A 14164-nucleotide genomic window follows, 5' to 3' on the forward strand; every position below is an offset into this window, starting at 1 on the left:
CCGGTTCCTCTTCCCAACAGACTCTAAACACACCAGCCTTGGTAACTGCAGAAATCAGCCTTTCTCCTCCTAAGGGCACTAATTGAAATTCCTCTCAGTCATCAATGACAGCCATCATTTTTCCCAAGAAAACATAGGAACTTAATAAACTTCAGGTACCTTACTTTCTCGAATGAGGGTGAAATAAACATAAAAACATTAAAACCGAGGAAAGAAAAATGCCTTTTTTTATTTTTACTGTGAGGGTGGCCAAACACCTCAACAGAGGTTGTGAAGTCTTTATCCTTGGAGTTTTTCGAGACATGGCCCTGGACAACCTGCTGTAGTCGGCCCCGCTCTGAGCGGGGGACCCAGACTGGACAATCTCCAGAGATCTCTTCCAGCCTCAGCTATTCCCTGAGTCTGCAGTTTTGCTGGACTGTGAAAAAACCACAACAGTTCACATCAAAGGAAAATGCAAAGGGTCAGGGACCAGTTTCAGGGGTTAGGGCAGGGCTCAGGAGTCACATAAACAAAAGCGTAATAAATCTACAGCCCCAGCTCCTTAGCTTTCATCGTTTATTCAGGAATGTAAGTACAATTAAGTGGTTTGGGTTATTTGTCTTAAAAACCCACTCAGGAATGTGAACAAGAATATGGAAGTGTCACATGGTTAACAATACTCTTCAAAAACACACCGACTACAGTCCGATGAATATCCAAGATAAAATACCAACCTCAATGGTTTTTAACTCTCCAATTTTATCAATAGAATTGTATACAGAAACATTAACAGCTTCCCAACTCCTGGACACCAGAGAAATACTTGCTCGTTAGCGATCCAGGAGCTATGACCAAGATGCTCGTGTGTCAAATGAGAACGGACTGAGCTTACATTTACACAACTAATTTAACATTTCCTTGTTTGTCAAGTTCCACAATAGCAAGTTCTTTCAAGATTTGTATTCTTGAGTCCGTGGCTTTCATATTCATCTTGTTCATCTGCGAAACGCTCAGTGCTGCTCTGTAAGACAAAAGCAAACTATTGAGCAAAACAGGGAATCAAACTTCAGGGCTGGCGGAAAAAGGCTGAAAAGCGCTTGCTGTTCAATGAGTGATTTTTGCCAGTGCTCTGTAATTCTCATACTTATTCAGATTGTCATCAAGTTTTCTGTGCTACTTCAAACTGAGACCAGTCATTTGCTAATCCAGCCTTAGGGTTAGAGAGACACAATTCCCGAGGTAAAAACTTCCTCGTTTTTAATGTCAGTCTGCAGTAAGTGCGCCGCACACACCCAGAGAGGGGCCAGGGCTCGGGGAGGCGGAGGGACTGGTTCAGGGGCCGTGGTTCAGCATCAGGGCTTTTGCTCTTCCACTCCGGATGCCAATTCCAAAAGCTAAACGAGTTTGGTGGTACGAGTGGGTCAGAAAAACTTTCCAGAATAGACCCAGTTTTGGACATCTGTACAGTGAAACCAAAGTGAAAAAATCTTTTCTGAAGAACCCAACATTCCGTTTTGAAAATTATCAAATCATACAAGCAATATGATTTATTGATACAATACGATACAAGCAATTGATTAAATAATAATTTAATCAATTATTAAATCATACAAATTTAGGGGGTTTTGTATGATGGCCTAACACTTTGGGGTATGTACCTAACAAAGAAGGGTAAAGGGTTTACTTCAAATCAAATTATGAAGTTATAATATAGCAGCGAATGGTTAACCGGCTGTTTTTGTTTAATTTGAAAAGGCTGAATTTCTTTACAACTTATAAAATTCTTACTGATGAACGGCTTTAAGTCTTACCTGTTCTTATTTACAATGAAGTGGTTAAATAACTCCCTGTACAAATTGTTCAAGTCTGCTAGTTTAACAGTACTTCTGATACTCCGCGGCACAGTCATAAGTGTTTCCTCCGTCAACGGTTTGAATTGCACTTCTAAAAAAGTAGAAATAGAAGATATTTGTTTCTTCAGAAATTAGGCCAAAGATAGAAAGTACTTTCATTACTTTTAAAGAAACCCCCTAAATGGACCTACAGGAAATTTTTTTCCAGTAAAAGGAACGAAGATTGTAACTAAGGTGTCAGTTTCTTACATTGTAGTCTAAATTCTTCACTTCACATAAAATCAGTAGTTACTAGTACCTGAGAGTGATAATAGTGAATTTACTGCACATCGTAGGCTCTAGGTATTTTAAATGACAGAGCTCAGCCACCATACCCAGGTCTCAGCCTACTCCTACCTGCTGTGAGATTTGGCCCTATTGTGTTCGGGGTAATACAGCCCTTATTTGTCAACTGAAGTTATTTACAGTATCTCCCTCTTCAGAAATTAAACAGTTTAATTCATTACTCCCTGAATTCTAGGTGGTAACTTGGTATGTTTAAATAGCACAGAACTATTAGAGTTCAGTGTTAGAGATGGAACTCAACATTGAGAGAGTGGTACTACACACAAAGCTCACTTACTGGGGCTGGGGTGTGTGCGTGATCAGTCAAGAGGAAAAAAAAAATGAAAAGAAACCAGCAGGAAGATTATTCTTTCAGCACTTACCTTCAGTAGAGCCAGGGCCTGTAGATCCTGAACAAAATGGCTAAAAATAAACACGAGATAATGTCAGAATAATTTGGAGTTTTGTTTAGAAATTATTTTTTACCATTTCATTTCTGCATGAGTAATTACATTTTACCATTGGATAACCAAGGAACTTGCAGCCACAGAAGTCAACAGCAAAATCTTAGGCGTTAAACAAACCCTGGTTTCAAATAAAAACAAGTTTAAAAAGAATACAGAAAGATTTATATACAAGCCAGATGAGCCTGTTCAGCTTTCTCCTCTGCATTCCGGTATGGATCCAGCTGAAAGCACTGCACGTGCAGCAAGGGAAAAAAGATGGCTTTCCTGCTCTCAAGCAGCCTTCAGAGGCTGACAGTTCTGACAAGCTGAAGGTAGCTCTATCTCGCTCTCCTCGGCCAGAAATACCGCACTGACAAAAAATCCCAGGGCCTTTGGGACATCTTTCCATTCTTTCTGCCTTTCAGAGAACATCTTCAAACACACTCGGTGACAACACAGGGACTGAACCAACTAAACTGGCCTCGGTAGCTGTAGGATACAGCTACATTTTGCAGTGGGCCTGTTTTATGGCAGCTGTATCTTAAGCGCTTTAGAATTAAATAATGGAAAGACAGAATTTGAGAGCGTTGATCAAGGTAGGGCAAGATATTTCCAATCAAAGAGTGAATGAAGCTGCAAGACACTGGATGGCTTTCGTGCAAACCAACCGTGGTGATAAAGGGACAGAAAGCGAGGCAGCCTTTGACAGAAGAGTAGTGGGCAGTGAGAAGACATGTAGAAAAATATAAGTCAGTAAGATAATTACTCTCTATTAACCTTCTTTAATAGTTTGCTTTTAGTATGAGACCCAGACCAAATCTTTGCAGATAAGTATATTAGAAGATTGTGCTTTGAATAGCTATGGGAGAACATCTGACTTTTTAACAAGTATTAGTTTAGATCTATGTTCTACTGCATTACAGTTAGAATATACTTATTGTTACTCATATTCCAAAATGTATTTAATATTTTATAGGAAATGAAAATTCTCTCCATTTTGAAATAAATTGGTTTGAATCAATCGCATTCTTCACTCCCACCCAAATGCGTTAACAGAACAACAGAACTGACAAGAGCAACCAACTGCATCTCTGAAAAGAAACATAAACATATCCCAATTAAAAAATAAGGGAAGTCTTCCATCAAAGCAATTTTTTTTGTTTTGTGGACAATTTAATTGGAACAAATCATAATCAGTGTACATTAAAAATGAAGAGGTTTGTTAGAAACCTTAGTCCCATTTCTAAAAATTACATTCATTTGAGAGGTATTAAGTCACAAAAACAGCCATTCTGAGTTCAGCTGAGCTATACTCAGGATTATTGGTTTCTGGAATAGTGACACTCTGTGGCCTAATTACCTCTTCCACTAGCGATTCCATTTCTTTAACAGTTTGGCAGGTTAACTGCTGTGCTGCAGTCTGTTCTTCTGACAGAGGTAAGCGCTACAAAAAATAAAAAACAAACAAAAAACCCTAAACATAGAGATCTCTGATACATTTCCAAGGGTGATTATATTTACAGAAGAACTTAATATTTGTGTATTTGTGTAATATTTGTGTAGCCCTTTTCTCATGGAAACTAATAGTACACTCCAACTTTCCTTCAAATGAAAACAAATTTACAAGCTAAGTATTTCTGAAAAATCCAACCATAATATTCCTTTAACATCAATACTGTAAATGATTCAAGAAAAGAAGATAAATTATTCAATTAAAAGAAGTATTTCACTTAAAGACTTACATTTCTCCATAGCAGTTTAATCCATCTTTGGTTTAGGAAATATAGAAAGTACAAGAAAATCTTTATCTAAAAGGTCTAAATATAACTCAAGAGACAAGAGTCTTTCACTTTAACAAAATCCAAGTATGAAATTATTCTTGGCAGCATATCCTTGGAACACAGGGAGAGAAAATATTTTTTCCTTTCTGTGACATATAACTACTGTCTTTTAAATCCTTATACAGTACATTTTATCTAGAAAGACTTACCAGTCACTTGTCTAGAGCTGTTGACAGATTAAACACGATCTCAGGGCACTGTCATTAGAACATTAAAGCGAGAGCTGAGATCTGGGAATATGTTTCAGTCACACCAGTTCTGTCTTTGCCACTAGACTATTAATTAACTTTTTTGATCTAAATCACCTTATTTGTAAAGGGACAAAATTAATATTTTAACAACCTCTTCAAAACTATAACGAAGCAGTGGTCTGAAGACCACTTAGGAAAAAGTGTTGTTGCTGTGTTGTTTTTTTTTAATAGATAGGCATTATCATATTGCGAAAAACTTACTTCTTCATACAAAGAGCAATTCCACCACATGCGTTAAAACGTATTGGTTTTACCTTACGTTAGACAGTGAAAATACATTTGCCATTTAAAAGCTTTTTTGCCTTACAAAACTTGGTTTCACTTTCTAATTTCTTTAAGGTAGCTACTTTTTAAAAATGTCGGTACAGAACATGTACTGTGCGCAAAGGCATCAATTTCTACGAAACTATTCAAAAGTGTCACACTATTACGGTACTACTTCAAAACTGACCACCACTCGCTTAACTGTTGAGTGATGAATCAGGCTTGTGATCTACAAAAAGAGCTCCAATCTTGCAAACATTTCTTCAGGTAAACGGTCTTCTTATCTTCTAAGAGTTTGCACGTGTAACAGTTTCCAGTGGAACTACTCACATCTAAGTAAAGGTTACACAAATCCATGCTCATTTACAGGAGTGAGACCCGAGTGATTGAAATGAAAATACTACCTCAAGATCGGCATGTTGCTGCAATGCCTGAACCATCTTCATTGTGTTCTCTAGAGCAGCGCGGATGCCCTTCATGGATTCTTGCTGCTCTATAGAAACTTTTTCCAGCTGGGCACACAACATTTTATAACGAGATTTCACCACTGAGAGTTCTTCCAAGAGAGCAACTGGATTTTCCTATGTAGAAATTAAAAGTACATTTAAACTATTTAAGAAGAGAAAATTAATGTGGCCACATACCAATTACAAGTGTTGGCATTAGAGCCACTAAAATATAACATGAAACAACCCTTTACAATGAAAAGTGTAGCTGTGAGCATCTGTTTCATCTATACATTTAATTTTTCATAAGCAAAAATGATAGATAGTGTTAATAAAACAGCACAACTCTGCAGTTCCACAACAAATACAGGAGGATGAATTTATTGTGTTGCTGGATTTTAATAGTTTTTCTGAGTTGAAATAAACTAGGGACTTCTGAGTTAAAAGATTATTTTTCCACTATATGTCACAATATATATGGAGACAAGGACTCATTTATAAAATCCTTTACATGCTGCCATTTACTGTTTTCCTCTTCCTCTCATCTCTCCCCCAAATCTGAATTTAGTCATTGCTTATTAGCAAGTTTATCTTTGATCTCAGAACAAGGGTGTGTTTTAGCTCAGATTGGAATCTGTCTCTTCCATTTAGGTGTTAACATTACTACCCATTTCTCAAAGAGAATATGGGAGAATTTCACTATACCAAAAAATCAAGGGGGTTTTGTTGCTTCTGTGTTTGCATTGAATTCATTTTAGGTCAGTTATCTCGATATATGATGCAAGAAAATACTTTATAATAATAATATTAAAAAAGTAACAAGTAGATAAAAGAACCGCCACATATATGTTAGGATTAAAGAAAATGACCCATTTATTACCAACTTAATGCAAAACACAATAAAATCTATTAATTTAATCTGAAAATACTACCTCTGCCGCTGGATTATCAGGAAGACTTTTCATTATTTCAAACTCCAGTCTGTGTTGAATATAATCCAGATCAGATTCTGCCTTCTGGAACTAAAATATTTAAGATCAGACACAGAATATTAAAAAAATAAAAATTGCAGACAAAACCCCAACAATTCGCCTTTCCTGTATTTCAGGAAAGCAGAAACCAGATACTTTTATAGTACATGAGCCTTTAGAACGGAGTTAAGTTTCTGTTCCTCCAATCTATTCCATTAGCTAACGTTTGCCAATTACGCTGACACGCTTCTAGCCTATAAAATATAAAGCTACAAATTTTCAGACTTGACCATTTCCTCCAATGTGTAAAAATCAAATGTGTGTGTACACACACCCCCTATTAATTTTATCCTTTCCATTTGTCTAACCAAAATTACCCAATTGTTCTCTTTGCATCTTGCCATTAGTACCTTTTTCATGCAGCTCCCCAAAATGCATGAAAACATTTCCATCTCTTCCTCTTTCTATATTACCTTCCATCTCCCTTGCAACGCCAAACCTCTCAAGATGAAGTTTTTAAGAAGTACACCAAAGAGGTAAGTTATATCGATAGAAAAGAACATGCATCCTTTTAAACTGATCTCCACTTGATGCAGGAGACGTTTGGGGTTTTTTTCTCCTGAGATATTAACATATTTTCCATCAATTTTTAGAGTTTTTTCTTGGCTAGCTGCTTTTCTTTTGAAACATTAAAAGTTCTACTAGCAAAACTGCAATGCTCAGTTATTTACACAGCAGAGATTATGAATAAGTGTTCAAGATCCAAGCATATTAACAGAGATTTTATTATTAATTATATTAGGAATGTATTCTCTCAGATGGTCATAATACCCATAATACATTTTATTATTCCCCAATAAATGAGACTGACAAATAGGTAATAAAATTGATGACATCACATTTCTTTCCTTGGGATAAATAAGCCACCAGAGAATTATCTAATTGCCTTGTAAAACAGTCTGCTGATAGCATTATTACTTAATTAATTTTAGTCTGCAATTTTAATTTCTATTAAGGACTTCTGCTATAAAGAAAGGCGGTTTTCCCAGCTCACAAAAACCTCGTAAATTTCTTAACGTACTAATTTGGGGACTTCACAGTCACAAAAGAAACAACGATGAAAGCAAGTTAAAAATGTTTGTAACGTACTTAGTTTTCACTATTTATATTGATGCTAACCCTGAAGTAACCATTACAACTTTTTAAAGGATAAAATAAGGCTATATTCTTTAGCTGTATCCAGAAGCACTAACTAGCAGTGCTATAATGGTAGCTACAGTTCAATAGTCTTTGGATGTAGCCTGTAGCCAGGCCTGGATACCAAAAGGATATTTATGTTTTAAACATCAGCCTTGAGATCCACCTTCAGGAACTGCCATTAATACCTTTGAGGGACTGGAGCATCAGGTAGCCTAAAGGAATAGCGTTTGATCCAAGATATTCTACAAGCAAAATCCCCTTTCCGAAGTAGTGAAAATATAGTCTTTCATAAACACCTTCAGCAAATTTTCAAATAATAGCTTAAAAAAAAAGGAGAATAAATCTAATAAAGTCCTATAAATCATCTATAAATCAAAAGGGAAAGCTTTCACCTATTATTCCCACAACTTACCATCTGACCAACAAAACTCCTTCCCACATCTACCCCAGAAACCAGTCATGATAAAATGAAAGAATAAAATACCTTTTATTGCACTACGTATTTTTAAAAAGTTCATGAGGGATTTTCCCTAACTGCTCAATTACTTCTGTTGTCCTCCACCAGCAAAAATTTTTAGGTTTTCATTTCTAGGGGCAGGCACTCCAAAAAGATAATTTTTTGCTTTTTTTCAACTCCTCCATCTGATTATTAGTTATTGGGAATGAAGACAAAGAATATGGGTGTCTTTCAAAATTATCCATGAAGCTCTGTTCCTGAAAATATTCAATATTGATAAGTTGAGATTTACAGGATGACAGAAAGCCACTAATACCATGCTACTACTGTGATTCAAGATATTAAAAATTGAATGTGAAGCTGAAAGCTGTGGCTATAATTCTAAGAGTTGTGCTTCATGAAAATATTAACACAGTTCAGTATCACTGCTTTCTCCTGAAAGTACCCAAACTGTAAAAGAAGCAAAATTTATTATCAGCAATTTCAAAGCATGTTACAAGCACTGCCATATATTCCTCTATTGTGATCCATTTTCCTTTGTTTTATAAATATTTATTTCTTGCTGTATTTCAAGAAACATAACCCTGCAAAAATCTCACCTTAAGGTTATCGGTTACAACCATTGGCATGATGAGTCTCGTACAACAATCACACAGAAAATGCAGTTTGTGAAACGTGAATTTGTAGTTTACTCACAGGCTTAGAAGAAAGTGTTAAGAAATTTTGAGGCCAGACTCAAGCCATCGCTGCGCGCTCTGCTTTCAGATGCTTTGACAATACTATTGCACTGCTAGCTGTAAAGTACAGTAGTGCAATAAAGTCAGAGCATTCGTTAGCAGCAAGAATTCTGTACAAGCCATCAATACACTCAAAATACATATTGGAAAAAAACGGATCATGTCAGATAGTGGTTTCTGTGGATCATGGAGAATTGGATAAGGTTAATGTTCACCAAGTCCCAATACAGACACACAAGAACTCATATTTTTCAAGACATTATTATTATTCATAATGCCTGTCATTCCACTGACCAAGATGGGGGGGAAGGGGAAAAACACCAAATGAATTCTCAACAGATCTGTCAGAAATTTTATTTCAAACAATTTGGTGCTCTTTTATCTGAAAACTACATTTCCAAATGCATTCATTTTTTAGATTTACCTCATAGCAAGCAAAGACTCTAATCTGCTATGAGACATGTTCTTAAACTGCATTACAGGGAACATTTTCTGGACACCAGAGTTTGTTCTTCTTATTTGCAGGTGTTGAATCACTTTAAATTGCACTTAAACACACACTCATTTCCCAACATTAGCACTGGGGTAACCACTTGGATGTTAGAGCACCGTCAAAGTGGGGGTGTATTTAATAAATCTCAATAAAGGTGTTTCTTTTAAACAAAACAGTAACTTCATATAAAAAGTTTGAGAACTCTCACTGTTTGAAGGTGCTAAGATTCTTAACAAAAATGCAAAGAAACAGGGGAATGGAGTGGAGAGAGACGGATGATTGCTAATGCACACAGAGCAGCAACCTGAGTCAATTCCACACCTGGAACATTTCTCTGGAACACACTGTAGGAAATAAGAACGCTATACACTGTTCTTTCCTCTTCGTAGGGCACTTATTCCTAAGGCAACACATACACAGTTGATGGTATTTGTCATTAAAAGACCAGTTAACATTTCTTCTTGGCCAATAACTAGAGGATGATGCGTGCAAAAAAATAAATTAGTAACAATCCCATTTGAGAGTTGTTTTGCAAATCACTGTCTGGTCTCAAACAGTGACTTTTGACTTATGACTATAATAAGAATAATAATAATGAGTACCGTAGATAGTATTGCTGGCCAATGCCCTTTTAACATTGCACTGCTTTTTGTGCATGATCACTAGTAGTACAACATAAAAAGGGCACTGGACAGACACCACTCGAAGAAAAAAAAAAGTAAGTCCACTATAGCAAAATAAAGTGACAGAAATTAGCTGCCTTGCTCTGAATGAAGCACTCTCTGCTCATCGGACAGTTTACCCATTTGTTATCAAATTTTACTAATGGATGTCCACAAAGTTTCTCTCATTGCAGACTGCTGAAGTGTGTACTGGAAGGCACTAGGGGAGTACGTGAAGCCCTGAGCGCTGCAGGTTAATGAAATAGTTGCTGTACAGAAGGGCACGTTTATCACCAGCCGCTACCACGTGCTGTATTTTCATTAGAGGCCTGATTCTGCATCTGATGAGGCTGCTGGAAAGATCTCCAGTCCCAGCTGACTCCAATCAACGCCTGTGCGGCACAGTCTCAGGTGCCCAAGTCCTAAAGTACAGCACCCAGTATTCTTATTTGAATGTTAACAAGCCAGCTTTACAACCTTTTGCATAATAAATCTCATATTGTAGATTTTATGGTTCATTCAGCTCTTCTTGTTATTGTACTTTGAGCAATAGTCTCAAATAACCATCGATTACCTGGTATTTTCATACACATTGTTCTTTTCAAGCTCCTACAAATTAGTTTATCCCTGGTTCCATGAGACTAAAATGAAGGTTTCCATGAAATGCATGTCAAAACCTCTAGGGAAATAAGAAGTGCTATTTTATCACACTTCTGTTGAGAGAGCTGACTTCACAGGAAATCCAGGAAGAAGAAACAATGGGCAGAAAGAAAAGGCAGAGACACAAAGCTGCCATACGTGAGACATAGTTGCCAATGTACATATTTCGATTGACATAAACAATGACAAGTAAGAACAAATATAGCACTTTTGAACGAGGTTTGGATATAGGAAATTAATAAGTGAAATTGTTTGATGTATATTTAAGAAATCACCCTTTTCTTAAAAAAAAAAAAAAGGGAAAAAGAAAATAAAAAGAAACAGATGAAGATGCAGCTGCCTTGTGCCACCCAGCAGTTTTACCGGAAAGCAGCAGCCAGGCAGACCATCTTCCATCTTCTGATAGAAGACATTAACAGCAGAATCAAACAGAAAAACGTAAGACTAGCAGGGTGAAAACAAAATCAATTCAGTTTTCAAATGGATTACCCAAATGATTTGGGGTAATTAGAATGAGGAAAGCCCAAACTATAATCTCAAAACCTTTGGAAGTCATTACGCACCATCTCGGCCGATAATTGATCCGAGCGAGCTCTCCACCTTGAAATTATCTGTGCAATGATCATTTTGGTCTACTCATAAAGTAGATCACAACTGTGTCCCATTACTGTCTTCTCCCACTACCATTTATAAAAGCCCCTGTTCAACTTTGAGGGGGGCAAAATACCTCTCTGATTATTTACATGTCCTAAAATGAGCATGAATAATCAGCAAACTTTAAAAGTAAGACTTTCAATAAAATACAGAAATAAAGCGCAACATTAAATAAATAAATATCAACATCTAACCTGGGTTTTTCTAAACAGATTTCTAAATTATTATTTCCAAACTAGGCTTTACAACAACAACAAAAAGAATACTAACAAAAGATATGGAGAGATCAAGCTCGCGCTGTGGGCAAGGCTGAGGTTTTGAATTTGAAATTAGAACAACTTCAGAGCTCTGACAAGAATGTAGCGTATGTCACGGAATTCAAATACTGTGTATTACTCCCATTCTCAGTATTCGGTACAACTGCAGTTCAATAGCTAAACAATAACCCCACCTCCTCAAAAGCATGGTTTCTTCAAAGAAAAGTAACAAACCAAACCAAACACACCACCTTGAAGTGCAGTAAAACGGCGAATTAGGTAGGATAGTTGGAATTCTCTCATCTTTCACCTAATGCAGGCATTTTGGCATTTATTCAAATTCTTACATTTTATTTCTTAACCGAAATAGTACTGCAGCTTAAAACATTCACACAGGAGTGTCTTACTATTGCAATGACGTGCAGGTCGCTCAATGAGGTGCCAAAGGCACATCAGCAGAACAAGCTCACATTTAGACAACTTTCAGCCAGTTGTTTCTTTTCAGACAACAAACACTTACTGGCCCACGGTTCCCAGTGCTTTAAGGGATGCATTATGCTGGTGCTGGAGAAAAGTGACCGAAGGAGCAGTAAGTAAGTAAAAACTAAACTAAACAAGTTTCAACGTGGGGCATTAAGCAGCACACCAATTTTGTGTATTAAAGTCTAGGACTCATTAGTTGAGGGGATAATGTGGATATACAATATCCCCACCACATTCTTCCCAGTGTTCCTCCTAATTTCTCTTGAATATTCCACTTTGGTGATGTCACTGTGTACAGATAAGAACTAGGAGACTATTAAACTCATTTTTACTCATTTCTTAATTAGAACTTGAAACGAAGATTGCCAGAGGAGAAAAAAAAAAAACAGACAAATCTATTGTTATTATTTGTCTCTGTACTGAATAATGTACTTTTTTCTCCATGAGGACACTAGTGGTTTATCGATTAAGTTACCTAACACTGCTGCTACGACAATTAAAATTACAAAAACTTCTGGAAGTTTCCACACAAAAACCAAAGGGGTGTCATATTTTGGAGAACTATGTCACTTTAATTTATGTAAGGAATTCGGAATAGAGATTATAGTACCTATTAAGCATTTGGATACGTAAAATATTCCCAAAGCATTTTAACTAAAAAAAAAAGTGCAAACAAGATTACATTATATAAAAGCAAAAATTAAGACCAGGATTTGAAGGATGCCACAGGGAACTTGGCTGTTTAACGAGACGGTTGCCCAGTGCCTCTCAAGACATGAAAGCACAGCATAACTCTAGTTTTATGGTTGGTTTTTTTTTTTTTTTCCTTTTTTGCTTTTCCATGAGCGGCAGAAAGGCGGTTATTACCTAAAGTAGCTCAGCCTCGCCTTCAGGGGCCGACCCAAAGAGTGCTGCAACCAAGTTAAACGCTGTGGAGAACTACAGGAACGTGAAGGGCTTCGTGAAAAGCCAACCTTCTCCTCAGAACAGTCTGTCGTCGAAGCCCCCCTCAAGGAGGAAGGGCTGGAAGAGCCGCCGGGCTCTCGCTGAGGGGGCGGCGGGCGAGCGGCCCCCACACGCCCCTCACCTCAGGGCGAGCGGCCCGGTCCGGCAGCGCCCACCCGCGGCCAGGCGAGGGGGGGGGGGGGGGGGCGGAGGGAGGCTCCCCGCCTCCCCTTCCCGGGGCGAGAGAAGAAGCTGTACCCGAGGAGAAGCGGGAAGCCATCCATCTATCCATCCATCCATCCATCCCGGCAGGAAGCCATTTCCCCACACCTCGAGTGAAACAGGCCGGCTAGGCCGCCGCCGCCGCCACCTCCTTCTCCTCCCCCTCCTCTCACACCCACCCCACCCCCCCCGCAAGGGAAAAATGGTCCAGCCCAGGTGAAGAGCTCCACCCTGAGAGAAAATGGAGCGGCACCATCAAGCCCCGCCTCTCCGGGGGGGGTGGGGGGACGACAGCGGAATGGACCGGCCCGGCCGAACTCGCCTGACCCACACGGCGGTCGCCCTGTCCAGGGACGGAATGAGGCGCGGGCGCGGCTGGAGGTGGGGGGGGGGGGGGCGGCGGGGGGCGGCGGAGGAGAGCTCGCTCTCCTCCGCCGCCCCCCGCCGCCCCCCCCCCCCCCACCTCCAGCCGCGCCCGCGCCTCCCCCCCCCCGGCTTTTCCCCTCCCTCAGTGTCCGTCCAAGCGCTCCCGTCCCCGGCCCGGCCGCCCCCTCTCAGTCCGGCCGCCGCCCGGACTCACCAGGGTCTCGAGCTTGGTAACCGCCGTCTCCATGTTGAATAGTTGACATTCCTCAGGCGGCGGCGGCGGCGGCGGGGAGATACCCACCCCCCCCCCCCGCTCTCTCCAGGCTGGGAGAGTCGGCGGCTCCCATTGGGCAGCTGTCACCGGTCGCTCGCCTCCCATTGGCTGGCCGCTGACAGAGAGCGCTCGCTATTGGGTGGGAAGGAATGTAAACCCTCTCCGAGGTAGGGGGGAGTCTATTGGTCGGTCGAAAAGCTGCGGCCGGTGATTGGTTGCGAGCCGCCATTGGTCCAGAGTGGAATCTAGCGGTGATTGGCTGGAGTAGGGAGGGCAGCGCCGCAATTGGCGGGAAGGAGAGCGGTCGTTTAGCTGCGGCCCATCTCCGGCGGGGTGGGGGAGCGCCGGTCACCCCTCCGGTTCCCCCCGGCGGACC

At 39.7% G+C, this 14164-nt stretch overlaps 1 protein-coding gene across 1 annotated transcript; it reads right to left on the bottom strand.

Annotated features, from left to right (window-relative positions):
- Nucleotides 1–202: 202 nt before the first annotated feature.
- Nucleotides 203–13861, bottom strand: SKA2 (spindle and kinetochore associated complex subunit 2). The gene is given in 8 exon segments (XM_074160711.1): nucleotides 203–1003; nucleotides 1794–1926; nucleotides 2543–2582; nucleotides 3966–4049; nucleotides 5366–5542; nucleotides 6340–6429; nucleotides 13729–13830; nucleotides 13832–13861. Coding segments are annotated over 8 exon segments (783 nt in total). The 3' UTR covers nucleotides 203–876.
- Between the last annotated feature and the right edge of the window lie 303 nt (nucleotides 13862–14164).

Source organism: Numenius arquata, chromosome 18 (assembly GCF_964106895.1).
Source record: "Numenius arquata chromosome 18, bNumArq3.hap1.1, whole genome shotgun sequence".
NCBI lineage: Eukaryota > Metazoa > Chordata > Aves > Charadriiformes > Scolopacidae > Numenius > Numenius arquata.